The sequence below is a fragment of the Hyaena hyaena genome, unplaced genomic scaffold (genome assembly GCF_003009895.1).
Source record: "Hyaena hyaena isolate Hyena2069 unplaced genomic scaffold, ASM300989v1 scaffold_227, whole genome shotgun sequence".
Taxonomy (NCBI): Eukaryota; Metazoa; Chordata; class Mammalia; order Carnivora; family Hyaenidae; genus Hyaena; species Hyaena hyaena.
This window is the reverse complement of record NW_024080859.1, coordinates 1,645,827-1,669,197: the sequence shown is the minus strand read 5'-3', so window position 1 is coordinate 1,669,197 and position 23,371 is coordinate 1,645,827. Positions and strand designations below refer to the sequence as shown.

Below are 23,371 nucleotides of genomic sequence, written 5' to 3'. Positions count from 1 at the left end.
TTATACCTCAATAGGATACATCTTATTTCTTTTTCTTTTTTGAAGTGGGCTTCATGTCTAAAATGGGCTTGCACTCACTACCCTAGGATTAAGACTTGCATACGAGGGGCACCTGGGTGGCTTAGTCGGTTAAGCATCCAACTCTTGATTTCCACTCATGTCACCATCTGGAGGTTAGTGGGATCAAACCTCGCTATCAGCACAGAGCCTGCTTGGGATTCTCGTTCTCCCTCTCTCTTCTTTATCCCTCCCCAACTGGTGTTCACACATGCACACTCTCTCTCTCAAAATAAATAAACCTAAAAAAAAAAAAAAAGTCGCAGGCTCCACCGACTAAGCCATCCAGGAGCCCCAATAGATTTAAATTTTTTCCAAATGCAATTGACATGTATTTCATATAATGGCACCATTGACCCAAAACTGAAAAACTAGTAAGTACTGATTAGGTTTACAAAACTAGATTATCTATCAAACTTTCAAAATACAGCAGTAAAAGGGAACAGAACACCCAACTGCAGGCGAAAACAATCAGGAGGACACCGCGTTTCAGGAAATGGGGTTTTGTAACACCAGCTTGGCAGATCCGGGGGCCCAAGGCCGGAAAACCCGGAACTGGGCTTGAAAGCCGGAAGTGTGGCAGGAGACCGGATGCAAAGGATGAGGTCGCGCCGCACGCTTCAGGCCCCACCCACAACTGAAAAGTGTGGCCCTGCTCTAGATGCCAAGAGCGCACGCGCACCCCTCGCTCAGCCAATCAGGACGAAGTGAGGCGGGCATTCGGGAGGAAATAGCGTTGTCAAACCGGAAATGTGGCGGTTTACCTACACAACTGCAGACGGCGTCATGGCGGCCTACGAGCAAGTTCAAAAGGGGCCCCTGAAACTGAAAGGCGTTGCGGAGCTCGGCGTGACCAAGCGGTGAGTCCCCAAGAGGACCGCGAAAGCTTGTCTTCTGTCGCCTTAAGCGTCTTCTAGAGTCCCCGAGCTCTTGTCCCCAGATCCGCCCTCACCTCCTCTCCCCCCTTGTCCCCTCCCAGGAAGAAGAAAAAGAAGGACAAAGACAAAGCGAAACTCCTGGAAGCAATGGGAACGAGCAAGAAGAACGAGGAGGAGAAGCGGCGCGGCCTGGACAAGCGCACCCCGGCCCAGGCAGCCTTCGAGAAGATGCAAGAGAAGCGGGTAAGGCGAGTGGGGAAGCTGGGGATGCCCCGCTCAGCGGGTCTGCGTCTCCCGACGTGGATGCAGAGACAGAGCCGGGCGACTCGGAATTGGGGTCAGCCCGGGACGCTCGGAGTGGTGGCGAGCGGTCAGAGAGACCTTAATTCCGGGAAGAAGATGCTACGTGGGTGAGGAAGAGTCCGAGGAGGGGGAGCGCCTCTGGCTTGAGTGCATGGCAGAGGAGAAAGCTAGAGCTGGCGTCGAAGGAGGCCAGAGCTGGGGATCGAATTTGGATTTCAGCGCAGTCTTTAATTTGTCTAGTGACCCTGGGCTAATGACTCATTTTGTCTCTGCCTCAGTTTACTTATCTGGAGGGGTCAGAAGAGTGCTTTCACATAAAGAGGGTGGGACCTTTAGATGAAGTCATACAGATAAAGCATTTAGTTCCCCGGACTGTCACAAAGTCAGTGTTCAGTTGACGTTAGCTGTTGATGTTAAATGGTCACGTCTCTGCTGTAAGTTTCCACGAAGTCTGTTTCCGTGATGATTTGTCAGGTTTAAGTAGGTTGTATTTTAAGGTTTCAATAAGTCACTTCTTTTATTTAGTTACTTTTTAATTCTTTTATAGTTGTTTTTTTGTTTTTTGCTTTTAGTTTATTTTGAGAGAGAGAGAGAAGGGGGAGAAGCAGAGAAAGGGCGAGAGAGCCAGAATTCTAAGCAGGCTCTGCACTGTCAGCACAGAGCCTGATGTGGGGCCCAAACTCCAAAATTGTAAGATCATGACCCGAGCTGAAGCCAAGAGCTGGGTGTTCAACCCACTGAGCCACCCAGGCACCGCAGTAAATAGCTTCTCTTGATGTTAAACACAGTACATCTGGACAGTAGGGGACAGGAGATGTTAGCATAGGATAGATAAGCTCAGCCTGGTATCTGGGGGGAGGGAATAATCAGGTTGGTGGTTCTCGGCGGGGTACCGTTCTGTATCCTGCCTCCACCCTCAACAAGACAGCTGGCAGTGTCTGAAGATACATTTTTGTTCGTTAAAACTGGGAGTGTTGGCGAGAGGTGGGAGTAGTGCTCCTGGCATCTAGTGGGATGAGGCCTGGGATGCTTCTCAGCATCTTACAGTGATTAAGACAGAACCCGCCGTGGCAAAAAAAAAAAAAAAGTGATCTAGCCCCAAATATCAAGTGTCCATGCTGAGAAACCCTAACCCTGGTCTGGGTTATTTGGTCCAGTAACATCAGGAAGAGTTAAGCCCTTACTCCCAGGCCTAATTGAGTCATTAAAAAAAAAAATGGTGAAACACACTGGCTTTGGCAAGACCAACCTGGATTCCATTCTGTCTCTACCGCTTCTTGGTGGTGGTGTAGCTCTGGGCAGGTCGGTTAACCTCCCACACCTCAATTTTCTTTGTCTGTAAAGTGGGGCTGAAGTCCTTACCTAACAGGTTCGTGGTGAGGATTTAACAAGCGAATGCACTTAGATTCCTTCCCTGAGGTTAGATCACAGGCTAGCCCTGGGGTGTTATTCCTGTGGGGGGAGGAATAACCATCCGGTGACCGAGAAAAGCGGCCCAGAGCTGGACAGTAATAGTGGAAGCGATGGAAGTTACCAGGTTTGGGATGGATTTTGGAGCAAGAACAGCAGGATTCGTTGGTGGATTGGGTGCGGGCTGGGAAAGAATGAGGGATGACTGAGATTTTTGGTAGCAGTTGCTGGGTGAGTGAAGGCGCTATTTACAGTAGTAAGAAGGACAGTAGGCTCTAAAGTGGGGCATCAAGGCCTTGGTTTTCGAGCAGTTATGTTTGAACACCTGTTAGAAGTTCAGATGGAGAACTCTCGTGGACAGGGTGATCTCTGAATCTGCAGTTTGGAGGAGAGGTCTGGGCCTCTCCTGCAAACCTTCTGGAATTGCTGCGAGGAGATCCTCTGACAGGATGAGAGCCTCTGAGGAGGGACAGTGACAGAAAAGAGGTCTAGAATCTGAAATTGCCCAGGATCACTCACAAGGAGGAGGAAAACTGGGAGAGAGTGTCCTTAGGAGCTGAGTGCAGAAAGGGTTTTAAGAAGGAGGAAGTGATCAACAGTGTCATTTGCTGCCGAGAGCTCTTGCAGGGTGACAGCCGAGAGCCCGGAGCTGGCATTTGGAATGAGGAAGAGAGGCTGATGAGAGGGGATCCCAGGGCGGGGTAGGGAAAGGCAGAGGTGGAGACAGGATGCACGAATAAGTCCTGGGAGACCTAGCAAGCGGAATGGAGAAATGAGAATATAGCTGGCGGGTGGGGGAAGGTCAAGGGGAAATTTTTGTTGGTGGTGCTGAAAACCGGAAGCACTGCTGTGGATTTTGTTTGAAACAGGAGAGAAGGGAGGATGTGTGGGCGGCGGCAGGTGGAAGGGGGACACGCGGACTCCCTGGTGGGAGAGAGCTCTGTTGAGCACAGTGAGCACGAAGGCTGGACAGCTCTGGGAAGAAGGGCCCTTGGGGCCGGGTCCCAGCCTGAAGGGGGTGGGGGTGGGGCTTGGGATCTGCCGCCCCGTCGTCCGTTGTGCACGCTGTCTGTGGAGTGGGGGTGGCGCCAGCACACACACACCCTGTGAACTTGGTGCATGGAGTGGGGAGAGGGAGGGCAGAGCCCCGCCAAGTGCCTGGCATTGATCTCAGCTGCTCAGGTGAGCGTGCGAGGAGGCACAGCCCTCGCGTGGGCTCACAGCAGTAAGGGGAGAGGCAGGGAGGGGAGGGAAGCGGAGGGGCAGGCAGGCGGGAGCCCGCTGGATGGAGAGGAAGATGAGGCAGCAAGTGAGATGGAGGAGGACCGGAAGGAGCAGCCAGGTGGCAGGTGACAGTCGCCTTCTGCTTCTGTGGGCTGACTCGGCTCAGCTGGATAGTTCTTCCTCCTCACTAGGGATCTGTGCTGTCATGGCAGCCGGGGTCGGAGGCCCAGCTGGGCCGAAACCGCCAAGATAGATCGTTTGACCATCCACATCCGGGCTCCTCCCGTGGCCCCCTCCGCACATGTCATCTCATCTCCCAGCTCCTTTCTTTCCAGTGAGGTCTTCAGACCTCAGCATGGTGGCCGGCTTCCAGGAACACAAAGCGAAGGCTGCCGGGTCTTACCGCTTTGGCCCAGCACGGGCACTGCGTTCTGATAAGTAAACTGAGTCACAGGGCCAGTCCAGAGTCATTGCGACAGAGAACCACACTCGGGCACCAAGACCAGGCGGCATGGTTCACGGGGGCGGGCATCAAGGTCGGCCACAGTCACCCAGTCAGTAAACGTTTTAAGTTTATTTTTTATTTTTTGAGAGAGCACATGTGCAGGCGCCAGGAGGGGAGGGGGCAGAGAGAGGGAGAGAGAATCCCAAGGTGGCTCCGAGTGACAGTTCAAAGCCCCACATGGAGCTCCATCTCATGAACTGTGAGATCATGACCTGAGCCGAAATCGAGAGTCGGACGCTTCACCGACGGAGCCGCCTGGGTGCCCCTGCCCTTCTCATTTTTCATCCTTCTTCAGGCCCCGTGGGAAACTGTCTCTTCCTGCCAAATGGGAACGCGGCCACTTGCCCAGGGATGCAGGAGGCACACCTACAGCTCCCAGCAGAGTCTCCCCATGTCAGTGCTGGTACATTGCTTGACTCTGACCGCAGGGCAGCTGACCTGGGCTCCTGGTGGGATAGGCTGTGGCCGGGCATCCCTGTTGGACCAGCCTGAGTAGAGGTGAGGGAGGGGCGAGATGTACACTTGAGACCTCCAGCCATTCCAGGGGTGAGAGCCAAGCTGGCGGGGGCTTCCATCTCTGCCCCACGCAGGCCTGGCCTGGGTCGAGTGTGTGAACTCACCTGTTTCTCTTGTCTCTTCAGCAAATGGAAAGGATCCTGAAGAAAGCATCTAAAACCCACAAGCAGAGAGTGGAGGTAAGTCACGTGCCCATAGGAAAGACCAGGCTATGTGGGGTCCCGGCCAGGCCCAGAGGCTAGGAGCCTGGTAGAGGGAGCCATTGGAGTGTTGGGCGGGGCGGTTACCCAGCAGATGCAACACCTCCCTGGGTCATGTAAGGATGAGCCCAGGGTTCGGGGCCGGGTGGCTTTCAGGGGAGGGGGCTCACCAAGGAGAGGCAGGATGTGGAGTCAGGAGTGGGCGCTGTCTCACAACCCCACTGCCCTGCGCGAGGCTGTGCTGATGTGGGATTTGTCCTCGGCTTCCCCAGGATTTCAACAGACACCTGGATACTCTCACGGAGCACTACGACATTCCCAAAGTCAGCTGGACGAAGTAGCCTCCCCACCCGGGATGTGGAGTGGCATCACGGGCAGATGGAGGGCAGAATTGGGGCTATGTTTGGTGCCTTCGATATTTTCTAGAAACATCCTTTTACACACGCCCTTGCGGCTTCTGCTGAGACAAGTCCTGGCCAAGGCAGTGTGCCCTTGTTCTGGAACTCAATTAAAGTAAGACTGTCCTTTTACTCTATTTTGGTTTCTCGGTAGCATAGAAGAAAACCTTTTTTCAGTTTGGACTAGGAATTTTTTAAAAGTGTATCCAGAGATTAAGGTTATTTCTGTGGGTTACAGAAAAGGGTCTTTGCCCCCAAACTGCATCTGGCTCTGACAGTCAGCCATCTTTTCTTGGATGAAACGGACTCCAGGGGATGAGGAGCTAATGCTCGCGTGGCCTGCAGCTTACCCCGCCAGGCCCTGCGTGAACTCTCCTTCCAAGCTTCCTTCTGCGTGGGGCTTATGCTGTTCCTTCCAGAGACTAGGGAAGCCAGTTGGACCTTCTTGGCCTTCAGAACGTCTCTCAGCCCCCCGGCGTGTGAGACCACGCAGCCTGGGAAGCAGAGCCCCCGCCAAAGGCAAGGATGAAACGTACGCCTTGTCCCTGTCTGAGCCCCTGGCTGGCTTGCAGCCGCTTCCCCTAGAGCCCCCATTCCAGAGGCATCTAGAAGGTGTTGCCCTGGCAGACCTCTCTAATCAGACACAGCATTTTTGTAATGGAACCCGGACACAGCCTGCTCACTGCCCTCTACCCTAGGCTCTGAGCAGCCTCTGTGTTTATTCAGAGCTTCACTGGGCATGTAGCCTGCTTGGCATTTCTGGCCTAAGGACACCTGGCAGGGTGGGGTTGTGGGAGCAAGACCTGGGCTGAGCCCTGGCACTGACAGTACAAAGGGGAGGACCCAGGTCCTGGTGCCGGAGAGCCGGGATCTCTTCTGAGGACCTACGTGTCCCTACCTGGTGAGGCTCAAACCACACATACTTCTGGGAGGAAGTCCCAGGTAGTGAAAGGATAACAAAGTCAAAAGAGGAATCCCTTAGTGTTGGGTTTGGGGCTGTCACGGTGAACAGAATAAAGCAAAAAAATCGTTACTAAATAGAAGTCTGAGTGTCTTACTTATACAAGCAGTTTGATTATCACCAGAAAGGCCACTTTGGGGGCTTCTTGCACATGAAGAATGTGAATACTGCAAATGACCGCTCACCCCCGCTTCGGAAAGAAACAGGTGACCTGTTTTCCCGCCTGTGGTTCACAGCCCACCTGGGAAGTTATGCACTGTCTGGTTAACAGTGGCTCTTTGGGGCAGCTTCCCCTACTGCCTCGCGGAGAGGCGCTTTGAGGCTTTTCCATCCATAAGCCAGCGGTTGGGGTTTGTGAGCGTGATGTGCTGTGCGTAGCCTGTGCCAGGAACGGCGGAATACAGATGCGCCATCTCCCTGCCTGCACATCTGAAGCTGACCCACCTTGAACAGCAGGATTTCTCTTCAGCTGGACGGTTCTGCGCCATGTGGTGTGGTTCACTGGTGTAGCTACATTGACTTGCCTGGGCTGGAAAGTCCAAGGCGGCTTGTCCTCCTCCAGAACCTCTCCGTGTTGTCCCTTCTTTGGCCAGCACGAGTCACACCGCCAAACCCAGTCAGGGAGAGAGCTCTGTGGGCGCAGACGCCAGGAGATGTGGTTTACTGGGAGACGTCGCTGTGAGTCTAGCACAGTTTCCAAAACTCTTCTGATTGTTAGACCTTCCCGGGAGAGTCTAGAACCACTGATGCCGGCTGGGGTGGTTCAGTTACTGAGATTTTTCAGAGCTCCTCAGATGATCCTAATAGGCAGGAGAGCCTGAGAAACCCTGATCTCCCACAACGGGTATGGTCTTTTCTGAGATCGTGCAGAGTTCAGATCTGGCTTTACACACCAAGTGTGAATGCCAAGGACGAAAATCAGATGTGACCTGAATTCCCCCACATACGGAGAAAGGAGGTTGCGAGTAACTCAGGTGTAGAGTGTGTTTACCGTGATGGTACTTCTGGCACGTGGGAGCCTGTTTTTTCAGGAGGCTTTTGTCCAGTCTAGTCCTCCCCATCACCCCCCCATGCTGATTTTTAAACATCTAAACAAAATGCCTAGAGCAAGCCCTGATGGGGAGGAGTCACCTCTCCTGGGCGGTTTTTCTTTTTGTCTTACTTTTTGGCATTTCCTCAAGTTCCCCCCCAGTGGGATTTATAATTTTGTAATTTTATAAAAACATGTTTTCCTGAAACGTTGAAATAATTTGGGCGCAGTATGAGGATAGGGCGTTTTACAAGATGATTGTCAAAAACCCTCTCCTGGCCGTTTCGTTTGGTGCTCAAGAATGCTTCCAGCCCAGGATTTACTTAGTAGTCTAAATATTTCAGTTTTCTCCTCTGTTTTTTTTTTTTTTTTCTAGCACTTAATCTCTATCCTAAGCAGGGGATACTGGCAAAAGCCAGCTTTCAAAACCCCAAAGGAGATAGGAGGGAAGATTAAAAATCAGGCAGGCAGCCTGAGTGAATGGTTTTGATACTGCAGGTCTGGGCTCCCCAGAGCACAGGGATGGTTCACTAGGACAAAATGCTGGCATTTCGCCACAGCCTGGGTGTTCATAAGTGATGAGGTACTCAATTGATTAATCGGGTTACGGTTTGCATCACCGACTGCCGTCACCAACTACAGAAATGAAGTAGATGCTTTTCACCTCGGTTCGGTGGAGGCGTGGTTTTCAGGTCATTCCAGCCAATAAACAGGCACTGATGAGTGTCGACACTGACAGGTGGCAGGTAGTGACCCTTGATAAGACTTGATTGCCATTCAGAGTTTGTTTAAACTTTTTCCCAGGTAACCACCGCCTTCCCCTTCCCCTAGAAAGCGTATTACAATTGGTAACTATTTCCTAGAATCCCTCACCAGACTGTGAGTTTCATGTGCCTGGGCCCCAGGTGGGGTTCCACCAACGGTATGTCCCCTAACTTGGCCCACGAAGGCGGAGCGGGGTTTCCAGCTGCCCCGGCTTGTCTCCCAGCCTGGCGGCCAGAGTGCGTCCTTTCAACCAGCCCCCCCTGCTGCCGCGCGCCCCCGCCCCTCTGGGCCTCACTTCCGGGATGCTTGAGGCCGGAGCGAGAGATAAGGGCACATCGAACGTACCGCGCCTGCGCGCACCCCACCTCGCGCCTGCGCCTCCCTGGCAGCCCCTCCCCGACCGGACATAACGGTCCGCGCGCGGCTTCCCAGGCCGGAAGTGGAGGCGAACTGTCGCGGGGCACGCCCGGCCTTGCTCAACGCCCGGCAGTCCCCGCCGTCGCCGCCGCCCTCGGCAGCTGCCGAGGCTTCCCGCAGCCGTCATGTCCGCCAGCGCCGTCTACGTGCTGGACCTAAAGGGCAAGGTACAGATGGCTCCCCACCCTCCCCGTTGCCAGGCAACCGGTGGGGCCTCGCCCCTTTGGGGGGGGTGGTGAGACCCACCCTGTTGCTTGGTAACCGGCCAATGGGACCCACCCTAGTCTTAGGCGGGGAGGCCTATCGAGCTCACCTGAGGGCCCCACCCTGTTGCTAGGGGACCAGGCGGGGGTTTCGAGCCCCGAGCCCCGCCCTGTTGCTAGGTAACGCCGCTGCACGGCCCCCCTCCCGCTCTGGGCCGGGTTCTCCAGCCTCCGTACGGGCGTCCCGGGAACCCGTGGTAGCGGGAGGGCGGCCCGCAGCAGGCTTCGAAGCTGGGACTGGGTCTCAGGGGCCGGGCGACCCTTGGACCGAGGTGGTGAGGCGTGTCAGGGACAGTGCGCCCTCGGGCCGGCCCTGCCCTGTTTATCCTGCGACTTTTCTTTGCCGGTCCCTGTGAAAATCTCTTAACGTTCAATATGACGCTGAGTTAGTGAAGTGAGTGGTGGGAGGGCCATTTTACAGAGGGAGAAACCGAGGCACACAGAGACGCGCAACTTGCCCAAGGTCACGCCAGTCAGGGTGGCAGGTCCAGGAGTCAGCTGGTATTTGGGGAGCACCTACCAAGTGCCATGCAGGATACTTAGGCTTGGGCTGCCTTTGGTGAGCAAAATCGGAGCCGCCCATGTCCTTCTGGAGCTCCCCGTCTGGTGGGAGAAAGGGACACTGCTCTTTCAAAGCACAAATCAATGTCGGTTGCAGTGATGAAGCAGTGAGGATGTAATAGGAGACTGTGCCTGGGCTGGGGGGTCGAGGAGGGCTTCCGGGAAGGAGGGGCAAATCTGGCTGAGACCTGAACAGGGTCCCAAGGGAACCTGGGAAAACTTCTTAGAGGGAGGCATCTCCAAGCCTTTCACAGTGGGCTCCTGCTTGCCCCCAAAGCGTCCTGGCTGGAAAGCAAGTGAGTACCTGGGAGTAACAGGAACGGTACCCACAATGTTGCACAGCCCCGCATGGGTCCCCGAGAGAGAGGGGTGGGTGTCGGGCCTAGGTGGGGCAGGTAAGAGTTAGCTCAGAGCAGTGGGGAGTGAAGAGGTGAAGTGGCTGTCCCTTCCCGGAGTACCATGCTCTAGAACTTTCCAAGAGTCCCTTGAGTGGGTTGCCTGCCCTGGATGCCACCCAAAGTCAACAGCCAGCGAGGCCCGGTGCTGGGCTCCCTTCCCCAGGCCTCAGGCAAGGGATCATACACAGGGCACGCAGGGGCTGGGTGGGTACAGAGCGTTCCCAGCGCCCTTGTGGCACAAGTTTTTGCTGCCCGGCCCCGCTCCCCGCCGCCAGCATTGTGTCCCCAGAGTTCCCAAAGGCTGCCTTATCTCAGATCACTCATTCCTCCAGCAAACATTTCACGGGCACCTAGCATGCACCAAGCCCCGTGCTGACTATCTCACCGTGACTGTGGAGTTAGGGCTGAGTTCAGAACCCAGCCTGAGTTCAAACTCTGCTGCTCGGCTGTGTAACCCCAGGCGAAGGACCTGCTCCTCTCTGAGCCTCGTTTCCCTCGTTGCTCACCCGAGGCTTTTATGGTGGTGGTGTGAGAGCTCTCGGAGCCGACGTGCGAGACAGGCTCAGCACCCCCGGGGCCCACAGTCCCGGCTAACCCCGTCTGGGGCCTTGAGGTCTAGCAGAGGAGACACATGGAAGCTGACGGACCCGAGAAGTCAGATCTCAGTGGCTGCAAGGGCACGGACAAACCCTCCCCCCCCCCCCCCCCCCCCATAGTGCAGTTGCCAACCTCAGTTTTGGGTGCAGAAGAAGGAGCAGTTACCGAAGGCTACCTGGAGGAGGGCGGTGCCAGAGCTAGGGCCAGGTGACAGGTGGACAAGGAGTCGCCGCAGTAGGCCTGAGGAGTCGGGGGCAGCCTGCTGGGGCCAGCGGGCCCGAAGCCCTGGGGAATGCTGGAGCCCGGAGGACAGCGCCAGCATGGCCATGGGTGTTCAAGGATGTCCAGACGGGAGTGAGGAACAGGAGCGACCACTCGGACCCCGGGAAGGAGGAGCCCCCAGAAGAGATGGTAGCCTGGGAGGAGCATGATCAGAGCTGCCCCTTGGGGAGCTCCCAGGGCAGCCACGGGCTTGCCTCCCGCTCCCAGCAGCCACCACGCCATTTGTTACCCCATTCCCGTGGACCTCGGGTTTTGAAAGGACCTTTTGTGCAGATCGTATTTAATACAAAGTCAGGTGATGGCACAGTAAGAAAATCATGACAGCACTGGGTCTGCCAGCCTCCCAGACCCTCCGAGCACCAAGGAGACCAGCGTGGCCGCACTTAGCTGCCAGAAAGCCCTCCGTGGACACTGCTTTGCCCTTATCTTTCTCGTTCCTCTGCAGCTTCTGACCCCACGACCTCCTCAGCGGGCTTCCATTGGCCTCCGAGTTGCTGCTCTCTCTCTGTCCCGTCTCCCCGCCCCTCCCCTCAGATGTTGGCTCCCCCCACCTCGCTCAGGCCTAGGCCCCCTCCCACACACTGCCCCTCTCCCCGGGTGGGCTTTGATTCACGCCAGTGTGCCAGTGACTCAGATGTGAGCCGCAGGCCAGAGCACTTCCCTAGAGCCGCACTGTTCTCTGCAACACCTCGGAGGTCCTACAGCCGCCGCCAGCCCTAGCCCTGCTCTCTCCCACCTCAGCGAGCGACACCCCCGTCCAAGGGACTGTCCTCATGGGAGGCCTGGGCATTGTCCGGCCTCCGGCCCCTCCTCACCTCCGTGTTCACGCCACAGACATTGCCTGAGCACGCACTGGGGTCAGGCTCTGCTGTGGGTGCTGGGACACAGCCGTGAACGAGACAGGAGCGGTCATTGTTCTCAGGGAGGGTTAGTCTCTGGTAGAAGGGACAGACAGTAAAGGAGGCAGCAGCATTGTGGGCAGTGGAGGAAAAGGGGACAGGTTATGACCTCTCAGGAAGGGCAAGCTGGGAAGACTTCTTGGAGGAGGTGCCATCTTAGGCGAGGCCTGAGAAATTAGGAGAGGCCCAGGCACCTTGGACAGAGAGAACTGCGAGTGCAAAGGCCTCGAGGCAGGAATAGATGTGGATGCCGCAGAGAGCAGCTAGGGGGCCAGGATGGCCGGAACGGAGGGAGCGGGCCTGAGATGGACAGAGAGGCACTGGCGGGGCCATAAAGAACCAGTTTGCCACGGGCTCCAACTTGCAGTTTGTTTTCAGCACGAGGGGAGACTGCGGTCGACAGCAGTGTGGGCAGGGAGGATCCTGTCTGAGTTCTGTTTAAGAAGACACCTCTTGCTGTTTGTGGGCAAGGAGTTGAAGGGGCTGAGAGCAGCCGTGGGGATCGAGGCTTGTCACCTCAACGTCACCTGCCTCCCTTCAACCTGTCCTGTCCCCTGCCTTTGTCCTCTCACCCGAGACCTGCAGCCCAGGCTCCGAGACTGGCCTCACTCCACCTGACCAGTGCTCCCAGGTCTCCCCATGCGTGGGCTGCACCCCTGTTCTACCCCTCGGGTTCAGCCACCACGGTGCCTCCACCTCTATGCCACCTGTCCCTTCAGGCCTCAGTGTGAAGGTCACACCCTTGGGAGGCCCTCAGTTCCTCCTAAGCCGGTGTCACCGTTAAGGGACCCTGTTCCTTTTGATCCCCTCTGGTCGCCAGGCCCAGCGTGGCATGCGGTGGAGGGGTGCGCGGTGGGTGCTTGCTGGTGAGCGGGCCTCTCTGCAGCCCTGGGCACGAAGGCAGGCAAAACAGATTCCTCCTTCCTCTGTGAGCACCCTGGGGGCCTTGAGGCTCCCTGCCGGCGGCAGCCCTGAGATCATACAGCCGAGGAGGAAGATGGGCCTTGGGGAGCCCAGGAAAGCAGTGCTAGGGAGCAGAAGGGGCCGTGCAGGGGTGAGCACTGGTTAGGATCTGGACTCACCTTTGCTGGCTGCGTGACCTCAGGCGGCGGCTGCCGGATTTCTAGACATCACCGTGCATCTCTGTAAAAATAGTGGTCCCACCTCGTGGCCGGCCCAGAATATATTCCGGGCAAGGAGGCTGTGAGAGGGGACGTGGGAGTCCCTCAGCGCGGGCCTGGCCCAGGCCCCCATGAGCTCGCCCACTGGGTGCCGGGGCCCTCAGAGGCCTTCTGAACATCGGCAGGAAGAGCGCACGCACCACGAGAGGGATGCCTGGCAAGAGGTTCTCGTTTTGCTTCTCTCTCTCTCCTGGCTTGAAGCGGTGAAGACAGTGGGTGTGACGAAAGCCCAGGTTCTGAGGCCGCGGCTCCAGCCCGGTCAGCTCAGCAAGGCCAGTCTCCGCACGTGCTGGTGCTGCAGCTGCTGGCCCCGTGGGCTCATGGGGTGGTGGCAGCTATAGGTGGTGTCGGAGCCTTGCTCAGCCGGGCACAGCCTCAGGCCTCCCCTCGTTCCTTCACGGAGGTGTGGCCCGCGTGTGTTCCACGCGCACGGCGTGAGGCCTTCAAGTCATTGTGTGCACCCAGGACGCCATAGCACACGCCCTGTCACCCCCTAAGGCTTCCTCACACCCCTGTGTCTGGCCCATCCCCAGGCAGCCGCTGATGTCTTTGCTGTCACCTTTGGCGAGGGTTTTATTTAGGTGGAATCATGCGGGCCAGGATATGGGATGTGCTCTCTATTGTCTGGTCCCTCACTGGGCCCAGGGGTCCTCACAGTCCCTTGTGGTGTCGCTCATGCCAGTGGTGTTTCCTTCTCATGGCTGAGGTGCGGTCCGGGGTGTGGGTGGACAGAGTTCTCGTTTATGCTCACCTGTTGAAGGACATGACACTCCCTCCAGTCTGGATCAGTAAGTCGATTGATCAATTATTTATAAAGTTTATTTATTTTGAGAGAGAGAGCATGCGTGCATGAGCTAGGAAGGGACAGAGAGACAGGGACGGAGAGAGAATCCCAAGTAGGCTCAGCATTGTCAGCAGAGAGCCCAGTGAGCGGCTTGAACTCACAAACCAGGATTTTATGACTTGAGCCGAAATCCAGAGCTGGACGCTCAATGACCGAGCCACCCATCTGGCCCAGTCTGGATCTATTTAAGATAAAGTCACAGCAGACATTTGCATGTGAGTGTGCGTCTGTCCGGTTTTGTTTCTACTGGGTAAATACCTAAGAGGACTGGCTGGGTCGTGCTAGTTCCTGCGTGGGAGGCTGCCAGACTTCACCCAAGAGCTTGTCCCCTGTCAAGGCCCCATGAGCAGTGGATGGCAGTTCTTGATGCTGCATGTTCTAGCCCATGGGCCATGGAAGAGTGAGGTTAGGGGAAGGGCCTCTTTTCGGGCTTTTAGTGGATGTGAACACTAGGCACTGTCTCCTGATTGGGTACCCTGACACAGGCAGAAGAGTAGAGTGCGTTATCATTGGAAAGGCTCTGAGAAGGTCTGCAGTGAGAACCTACAGGGTGTGGTTTTAACCTGGCATCTCCCAGCTAACGGAGTCCTGGACTGTTGCCTCATAGTTCCCTGCCCAGCGAGGAACCCTGGTGTCCCCTGTGGACTTCACTTTAGGAAGTGCTCTCCTTGAGGCATTCCCTGGGGGATAGAGATCAGCATGGCCCGGAGTCTCTGATGGCCAGGGGTGTGATTAGGGGTCCTTGTGGCAAGGGGGGGTTGGTGTGTCTCATGCCCACCCAAGCATCTGGCTGTGGGACTCAAAATGAAAGCAGGCTCAATCTGGCCGGGTGTAGCAACATGGATGGGCCTTGAGGGTGTTATGCTGAGCAAAATAAGTCAGGCAGAGAAGGACAAATATATGTTTGCACGTATAGGAGGATTAGGAGGAACTTTACTGAGGATCAAGGGGGAGAAGAATGGNGGGAAATGGTGGGGGATTGGGAGAGAGGCAAACCATGAGAGACTCTTGAATGCTGACAACAACTGAGGACTGATGGACGTGGGGGGGATGGGGTATGGGCATGGAGGAGGGCACTTGTGGGGATGAGCATTGGGTGTTACGTGGAAACTAATTTGACAAACTATTTGTTAAAAAAAATAAATAAATAAACATTAAAACATTTTTTGACAATATAAAAAAAAAACCCCAAAATGAAAGCAGTCTCCTCCTCCCACCCCTGCCCAGGTGCTCATCTGCCGGAATTACCGTGGCGACGTGGACATGTCCGAGGTGGAGCACTTCATGCCTATCCTGATGGAGAAGGAGGAGGAAGGGGTGCTGTCGCCCATCCTGGCCCACGGAGGGGTCCGCTTCATGTGGATCAAGCACAACAATCTGTATCGTATCCCTTTGCGGGCGAGCTCCCAGGGGCCTCCTGCGTGGGGGTGCCTGCGGGCACCCGAGAGCGGCTGGTGCCTGGCCTCGCCTGCCCAGGGCTGGCCCCGGCACAGTGAGGGCCGTCACGCACACGCTCCCGGAGGAGATGGGCCAAGAACGCAGTGGCCAGTGTGACGGGCGATAGGCGAGGACAGGGTGTGGCAGGGGACCTCATCTAGTCTGGGGACCCAGGAAGGCTTCCCTGAAGAGGTGACATTGTAGGAGACCTGCAGGAAGGCCAGGTGTCCACCATTCAGAGCAGTGGGCAGACGCCAGGGACCTTAGGCCTGGGCAGAGGCTCTGCGGGGGGAACAGGGCTCGTTCTGGAAGCTGTGGTAGGGGTGTGAGAACACCGCAGAGGGGCAAGGGCGTGTGGTGGGAGCGGGCCCAGGTCCGCAGCGCTGCGGGGTCTCGTGGGACATCACCTTCCACGTGATGGGAGGCCTGGTGAGGGACACAAAATCATTTTCTGAAGGTTTCTGGCTGCGAGCAGAGAGCAGAGGCCAGACTGCGAGCGGAGAGGAGCCGGAGTGGGTGAGGGAGGGGGGCTGCCCGGAACCCGGTTGCTCTGCATTTAATGAGCCCGTCCCTGGTGCCTTGTTTGCACAAAACAGCTGTGCAGGTGCTGACCTGCGACCCGCCCTGTCTGGCTCCCTGGGGCCCAGCTCCTGCCCTGCCTCTGCTTCTCCTTCACCTCTCTGGAGGGCCTGGAGGGCTGCCCCCAGGGTACCGCAGGGGCCTGAACCCGGGAGCTGGCTGTCTGGGCGGGGGCTGCCCAGGTGCCAGGTGCCGAGGGGGTGGTGGTGTGAGCCCGTCAGGGAGCCATCAGACCAGTTTTCAGCTGGGCCCTGGCTTCGCTTCTGGCAGGAGAGGTGGTGGCTCACCTCTCCGGCGCTGCCCCGGCCTGCTCCCTAGCTCCACTGTCAAGGGCGGTTTCCAGCCGGCCCAGCCATGTGGGGCCCGCTGGGCCTCCTTAGCACCCTGAGGCGTGCGACCTTGGCTGGGGCAGATTGCAGCACTACCCTGACCGGTCCAGCACCTGATTCCTGTGCTCGGAAGCGAGGCAGACGCGGCCCCCGCCGTCCCTGTCGCCCGGAGCACAGCTCAGCACTGGGGCCTCAGCACAGGGCACGTCCAGGGCCCAGCACGTGGGCCTGCAGCGGAGGAACCAGCCTCCCCAGGCGGCTCCAGGCCCTCGAGGGAAAGAACAGGGAGATGACGTCGGGGCAGGGGGGAGGCTACGCCACCTACTTTGCACCTGTTACCTCAATGACTCCGCTGCCCCGTGCCCCTCGAACAAGTGAGAAATGGAGGCTCTATTAAAACGGTTTGCTTTAGGGGAGGGACCCAGGCTTGCAGGAAGGGCGAGAGCCAGCGTGGGCCCTGGCTGCTTCCCCTAGAGCCTGCTGGGGGCCCTGGACCTCCGGGTGGTCACGAGCTGTTGGCTCTCGGGGAAGGACTAGTTACTGTAGTGCTGCCTTCTGCTCCCAGAATGATCCGCGTGCTCCCTCCCCACCCTGGGCTTCTCACCCCACCACCTGGGCTACAGCTCTCAGCTCTGGTGCCCCCTCCTCAGGGCAGCCCTCACCTACTGCCTCTCTGTCGTTGAGCAAGCACCTCCTGGGGGCTGGGACCATGTCCAGTAACTGCTGTGTCCCGGGCCTGGCTCGGACGGGAGCTCAGGAACCCACCGAAGGCCTGGTGAATGGCTGGCGGTTGGGTTGAGGCAGTTCTGAGCCCAGTGTAGGGGTGGCGGTCCCTCCAAGACAAGCAGTGAACTGGGGTCCAGTCCTCTGAACACTCCTTAACCGTGGCTGCCATGCAGTGGTCGCTACCTCCAAGAAGAATGCATGCGTGTCGCTGGTGTTCTCCTTCCTGTATAAGGTGGTGCAGGTGAGCTGACGGGGAAGGGTGTGAGGCGCCTGGGCTTTGTCGTGTGCAAAACTTGCAGGCGGCAGGGAGGCCAGCGAGGGGGTTGCTGTGGGCTTCCGGAGCAGAGTGGAGGCCCGGCTGGAGGATTGGACCCGGGACGCCTGGGCTGGGCCCTCAGGTGGTCGCGCGTGCAGCCAGCTCAGGAGTCACTGGTGCGGAGCCCTGGGGAGCCCTGGGGGGCGGGGCTGGTCTGGGCCATGAGGACGTGGGGGCCGGAGAGCACGTGTCCCCCCGGGAGCCCGCAGCGCAGGCTGAGGAGTAGGCTCTTGTGCCAGGGGGCGGCGCTGTCTCAGGAGTGAAGAGGGGCTCAGCAGGTCGAGAGGGTGGGGAGGAAGGTCTTCGCCGCTGCCTCCAGGGCTTTCCTTCAGTTTTTGTGCTAAGGAAACTTCTCTCCCTTCCCTTCTTTGATGGACGCAATTTTCTGCTGAACAGGGGGATGCGTGTCCGTGGCCCAGGGAGGTTGGAAGAGTCCGAAAGAGCCACTTTTTCCGTCTCCAGTGGCTCTTACCCCTCATCTGAGTCACTTGTGACTCAGGCAAAGGGTGACAGTTTACAGCGGGGATGGAAGAGAAGCTCAGATGGGACCCCAGCTAGACCTGGGGGTGACTGTCAGGAGGGGAGAGGGGACCCGAGGGAGGTGGAGAAGCAGGGCTTCGGACCAGGCCGCCGGAGGGCGCCCGCACCGCCCGCAGCCCGCTTCCTGCCCGCAGCCCGCAGCCCCGGAATCCCAGGCCGTGTCCGTGACATGTCGCCAGGCCTGGATCGTGGGTGGATGCAGCTTGTGGGCAAGAGGGCGGGTGGCCCTGGGCCCCGGGGCATGAAGGGCAAGTGGGCTTGTGCGGCGGGCCCCTCCCTCGTCTCAGCCCCCCGTGCCCCACAGGTGTTTTCAGAGTACTTCAAGGAGCTGGAGGAGGAGAGCATCCGGGACAACTTTGTCATCATCTACGAGCTGCTGGACGAGCTCATGGACTTCGGGTTCCCCCAGACCACCGACAGCAAGATCCTGCAGGAGTGAGTGGGCCGCGGGGCGCCGGCAGGTGGGGCGTGGGGGGGCGCCGTGCGCTGCGTCCTGCCCTGTGCAGTTGCTGTCGGGCGGGCTCGGATTCCTGGCCGCTCAGCGACCCGTGTGCAGGCCGGGCGGCGCACTGGGAGGCTCCTTCGTTCCGCTCTCACCAACGAGGCTGAGAGAGAGAAAAACATGTCCTTCTCTGCAATCCTGCCCCTCACACTGGGGCCCGCGGACCGAGTGCTTTCCGCGAACCGGGCCTGTAGGAGCGCCTCCCCTTTACTCCTTCACCGTCAGGGGCGCTGCTCCCCATTTACATGGGGCAAAGGGCTATTCAGAGACCTGGCCCGAGCGCTTGTGCCCCAGGTGGGATGAGTCAGCAGTCCGCCCCCAGGGACCCACCCCCTCGGCAGGAGGGCAGTCTGGGCACGCTCCCTGGTTCCCCCGCCAGTGCTGTCTCCTTGCCCCTTGAAAGGAGCGCTCTGGGCTCGTGGTCACTTGAGTCTGTTGGGCCTTTGGGGGAATCCTGAGATACTCTTGTGTCCAACGGCCCGCGTGGGACCAGAGCCCGCCGCGGTTTTCTGGAGGGGCTGTTTTCAAACTGTCTGTGCCTGAGCATCTCTACCCTGGGCCTGGTCCCACAGGTACATCACTCAGGAAGGCCACAAGCTGGAAACGGGGGCCCCGAGGCCCCCAGCCACCGTCACCAACGCCGTGTCCTGGCGGTCTGAGGGCATCAAGTACCGCAAAAACGAGGTGTTCCTGGACGTCATCGAATCTGTCAACCTCTTGGTAGGCTTCCTTCCCATTCTTTTTCTTGTCCTCGTTGAGAAGAATGTGGTCCTCTCCGTGGCTGAAATCAGAACAACTGGACTTTGAGCGCTAGCAGAGCCCTGGGGAGCATCTGCGGCAGCAGATCCACGGGAGTCCGACTGCCTTGAGGCCCCATCCGCTCTGCTTCTGGTTAGGGTCCACGCAGGGGCTTGGGGTGGTGTGGTTAAAGCAGGAGGGGCAGTTAGAGCACGGGGCTCCGTGCTCAGAAAGTCCGCCTCTCTCACGATTCGTGAGCATCGTTTAGGACCTTGCGCTGTAAGTTCACAGCTGGACACGGCCTCGCCGTGGCGCGGGGAGCAGGTGCGGCTCTCCTGCAGCTGGTTTTCTTATGTTGCTTTACTGCTTGTGCATGTTTGCTTTTTCCTTTGATTTCACTTTTTAAATTTTCACTAAGTAAAATTGACCTTTTTTCCTATTAGTTTTAGCTTGCGTACAGGTTTTTGTTCCCCTTTGCGTAATCAGGAAACCCATCGGCTCTAAAACCTCCCTCCTGCCGCCTCTCTGGCCCGCCCCCCCCCAACAGCCACAGCTTTGGTCCGGTCGCTAGCCAGTCGTCCCCGCTCCCCGCTCTCTTTCCCAGCCCCCTGCGGCCTGGGCCCAGGGTGGTCCTCCTGACTCTTGTCAGAGGTCAGTCGCGGCAGAGTGCTGCCTCGCGGTGCCCACGTCGTTCACCCTCACATCCTCACGTAGGCGTTTGTCAGCTCACCGCATCACAAGAAGGGCGGGTACAGAACAGTCCGGTATTTTGAGAGAGAGAGAGAGCGCAGTCACGTACCTTTGGTTACAGTATGTTGTTCTAGTTGTGCGTTTTGTTACTGTCGTTGCTCTCTTACTGTGCCTAACTTGCACTCTAGCCTGTATTGCAGGCGCACGTACTTAGGATCAGGCAGCATGTAGAGGGCTCCATGCCGTCTGCACTTCCCAGGCATCCACCGGGGCCTCGGACCGTGTCTCCTGCGGAGAAGGGGACTTACTAGTTCTGTCTTGTTGAGATTGTCACACGAATGGAGTCACAGAGCATGTGACCTTTCCATCCGGCTTCTTCCACTCAGCATGTCTTTGAGAGTCATCCACGTTGCTGTGTTTTTCAGAGTTTGTTTCTTCTTATATTCATTTGTATTTATTTTATATCCTGAATCACACCGGGTTCGTCCATTCACCTCCTGAAGGACTTGGGGGTCGTCTGCAGTGTTCGGCTGTTGTGAATGGAGGTGCTGCAGACACTCTGTGTGCAGGTTTCTGTGTAGACGGAAGTTTTCATGTCTCAAGGGCGAACACCCAGAACTGGGGTCGCTGGGCCACACGGTAAGCATACATTTAACTTCCCAAGAAGCCGCCAGACCGTCTTGCAGTGGGGCTGCTCCGTGCTTCTCACCCGCTGTGGACGAGGGTGCTGGTGGCTTCACCTCCTCGGTTGCTGTCTTGATTTTCACCATCTTAGTAGGTGTGTCGTGTTAGCTCATCATAGGTATAATTTGCAGTTGGTATAACTTCCCTGATGCTGATGATGTTAAATACGCCCCTGTGTGCTTCTTCGTCACCACTGTATCATCTTTGGACCAGTGTCTTTTCGTGTCTTTTGAGCATTTTTAAATTGCGTTCTTTGTTTTCTGATTGTTGCATTTTGAAAGTTCTTTATGTATCCCGGGTACAGGTGTCTCATCTGGTACGTGATCTGAGAGACTCTCTCCCAGGCCGTCCCTGGTCTTTTCATCCAGGTGGTGCAGTGCCTTTCGCAGGGCAAACATTTTTAATTTTGAGAAATCCAATAATCAATTTTTTGGGGCATGTGCTTTTGGTGCCATGTCTGAGGACTCACCGCTGAACCCAGAGCCACAGAGGTTTTCTAAATTTTCTTCTAAAAGTTTTTTATGTTTAGATCCATGACCAACTTAGAGTTAAGTTTCATATAAGGTATGAGGCTTATGTCCATTTTTTTTTTTGCATGTTGTTCCAACATCATTTAAAAAAATTTTTTTTCTAATGTTTATATTTGAGAGAGAGAGAGGGCAAGACAGAGTATGAGCTGGGGAGGGACAGAGAGAGACACACACACAGAAGCAGGCTTCAGGCTCCAAGCTGTCAGCACAGACCCTGATGTGGGGCTCGAACTCCCAAACCGGGAGATCATCACCTGAGCTGAAGTCAGATGCTTAACTGACGGAGCCACCCAGGTGCCCCTCAACATCATTTTTTGAAAAAACTACCCCTTTCTCCATTGAACTGCTTTTGTGCTTTTGTAAAAAATCACTTGGCCATATTTGTGTGAGTCTGTTTCTGGACCCTCTTCTGTTCATTGATCTTTATTATTCATTCACCAATAGTGCACTGTCTTTGATACCCGTAACTTTATTAAGTCTGAAAATCAGGTTATGTGACCTTTCCAACGTTCTTCTTTTTTCAAAATTGTTCTAGCTATTTAGTTCCTTTGCATAAAATATAAAATGTTAGCATCAGGAGGCACCTGAGTGGCTCAGTCAGTTGAGCATTTGACTTTTAATTTTACCTCAGGTCATGATCTCACAGTTGTAGGATCGAGCTCCTTTTGGGGCTCTGCACTGACAGCTTGGAGTCTGCTTGGGATTCTCTCTCTGTCCCTCTCTCTCTCTCTCTGCCTCTCCCCTGCTTGCACACGTGCACACACACACTCTCTCAAAATAAATAAATATTTATTTAAAAATTTTTTTAATGTTTTATTTATTTTTGAGAGAGAGAGACAGCATGAGCAGGGGAGGGTCAGAAAGAGAGGGAGACACAGAATCTGAAGCAGGCTCCAGGCTCTGAGCTGTCAGCACAGCGCCCGATGCAGGGCTCGAACCCACGAATCGTGAGATCATAACCTGAGCCGAAGCCAGATGCTCAACCGACTGAGCCACCCAGATGCCCCAATATATATATTTTTAAATTTAAAACATTAGCGAGGCGCCTGGGTGGCTCAGTTGGTTAGGCATCCGACTTTAGCTCAGATCATGATCTCACGGCTCATTCTTTTTTTTGAAAGTATCATAAATTGTATATTTTAAATTTTACTTGGTAGAATTCACTTGTGAAACTATCTGATTTTTGTTTCAGAATATTTTTAACTACAGGAGTGCTTGGGTGGGTCAGTTGGTTAAGCGTCCGACTTTGGCTCAGGTCATGATCTCATGGTTCATGGGTTAGAGCCCCGCCTCGGGCTCTGTGCTTGACAGCTCAGAGCCTGGAGCCTGCTTCAGATTCTGTGTCTCCCTCCCTCTCTGTGACCCTCCCCTGCTCACGCTGTCTCTCTCTCTCTCAAAAATAAATAAAACATTTTTTTAAAAAAAGAATACTTTTAACTACAAATTTCAATCCTGTAATGGTTATATGATTATTTGGGTTTCCTGTTTCATCTTTGGTGAGGTTGGGTACTTTGTTGTTTTTAAGAAGCTGATCTACTTCATCAGTGTCACTGAGTTCATGTGCGTAGTGCTGTCTGCATCCCTTACTGTTTTTTCAAAGTCTGTGGGGTCTGTGCTGATGCCCCCTCTTTCATTCCTGGTATTGGTCATTTACGTCATATTTCTTTTCTTTTTGTCAGTCTTGCAAGAGTTTCATCTCTTTTATTGGTGATGAATTGGCTTTCACCAAGAGTTGGCTTTTGACTTCATTGATTTTCTGTTGTTTATTCATTTTCAGTTTTATTGATTTCTGCTCTTAGCTCTCATATTTCCTTCTCTCTGATTTGGGTTTGTTTTGCTCTTCTTTTTTTTTTTGGAAGCCGAAGATACTGATTTGAAATCTTTCTTTTTTAATATGAACATATAATGTCTAAGCAGGGCTTTAGCTACATCCCATCATTGGTATGTTAGGTTTTCATCTTTGTTCAAAATATTTTCAAATTTCCCTTGAGACTTCATTTTTGACTTATGGATTATTTTTTTATTATTATTTTTGAGAGAGAGAGAGAGAGAGGAAGCGTGTGAGTGGGGGAGGAGCAGAGAGAGAGAGAGGCAGGCTCCAGGCTCTGAGCTGTCAACACAGAGCCTGACGCCAGGCTCGAACTCAGGAGCAGTGAGATCATGACGAAGCTGAAGTCAGATGCCTAACTGACTGAGCCACCCAGGCACCCCTGACTCATGGATTATTTAATAAAAGTGTGTTGTTTAATTTTTTTTTTAATTTTTTTAATGTTTTATTTATTTCTAGGAGAGAGAGAGAGAGAGAGACAGCGTGAGCAGGGGAGGGTCAGAGAGAGAGGGAGTCACAGACTGAAATAGGCTCCAGGCTCTGAGCTGGCAGTCAGCACAGAGCCCGACGCGGGGCTCGAACCCACAAACCGCGAGATCATGACCTAAGCGAAAGTCGGACGCTTAACCGACTAAGCCACCCAGGCGCCCTGTTTAATTTTTAAATGTTTGCAGATATTTCTGTTATCTTGTTGTCATTGCTTTTTTTAATTGCATTATTGCTTAAGAATATACTTTCTGTGGGCTCCTGGGTGGCTCAGTCAGTTAAGTGTCTGACTCTTGC

The 23,371-nt window shown here is 55.5% G+C and overlaps 2 protein-coding genes across 2 annotated transcripts in view; both read left to right on the top strand.

Annotated features, from left to right (window-relative positions):
- Window positions 1–807: 807 nt before the first annotated feature.
- FAM32A (family with sequence similarity 32 member A) lies at window positions 808–6,529 on the top strand. The gene is made up of 4 exons (XM_039243431.1): window positions 808–917; window positions 1,037–1,178; window positions 5,019–5,072; window positions 5,366–6,529. The coding sequence occupies exons 1-4, from the start codon at window positions 808–810 to the stop codon at window positions 5,432–5,434; spliced, it is 375 nt and encodes a 124-aa protein (XP_039099362.1). The 3' UTR covers window positions 5,435–6,529.
- A 2,153-nt stretch (window positions 6,530–8,682) lies between these two features.
- The window catches only part of AP1M1 (adaptor related protein complex 1 subunit mu 1), a 28,987-nt gene continuing 14,298 nt past the window's right edge, over window positions 8,683–23,371 (top strand). The window contains exons 1-5 of the mRNA XM_039243346.1: window positions 8,683–8,831; window positions 14,917–15,073; window positions 16,934–17,001; window positions 17,921–18,051; window positions 18,691–18,838. Coding sequence (XP_039099277.1) covers window positions 8,790–8,831; window positions 14,917–15,073; window positions 16,934–17,001; window positions 17,921–18,051; window positions 18,691–18,838 — 546 coding nt within the window. The 5' untranslated portion in view covers window positions 8,683–8,789. The remainder of the gene's footprint in view (window positions 8,832–14,916; window positions 15,074–16,933; window positions 17,002–17,920; window positions 18,052–18,690; window positions 18,839–23,371) is intronic.

Bases quoted from the DNA above. Each gene is read 5' to 3' on its own strand.
- FAM32A (XM_039243431.1), top strand. From the start codon at position 808: ATGTGGCGGTTTACCTACACAACTGCAGACGGCGTCATGGCGGCCTAC. The intron at 1,179-5,018 runs GTAAGGCGAGTG...TTGTCTCTTCAG, and splicing joins AGAAGATGCAAGAGAAGCGG to CAAATGGAAAGGATCCTGAA. The intron at 5,073-5,365 runs GTAAGTCACGTG...CGGCTTCCCCAG, and splicing joins CCCACAAGCAGAGAGTGGAG to GATTTCAACAGACACCTGGA.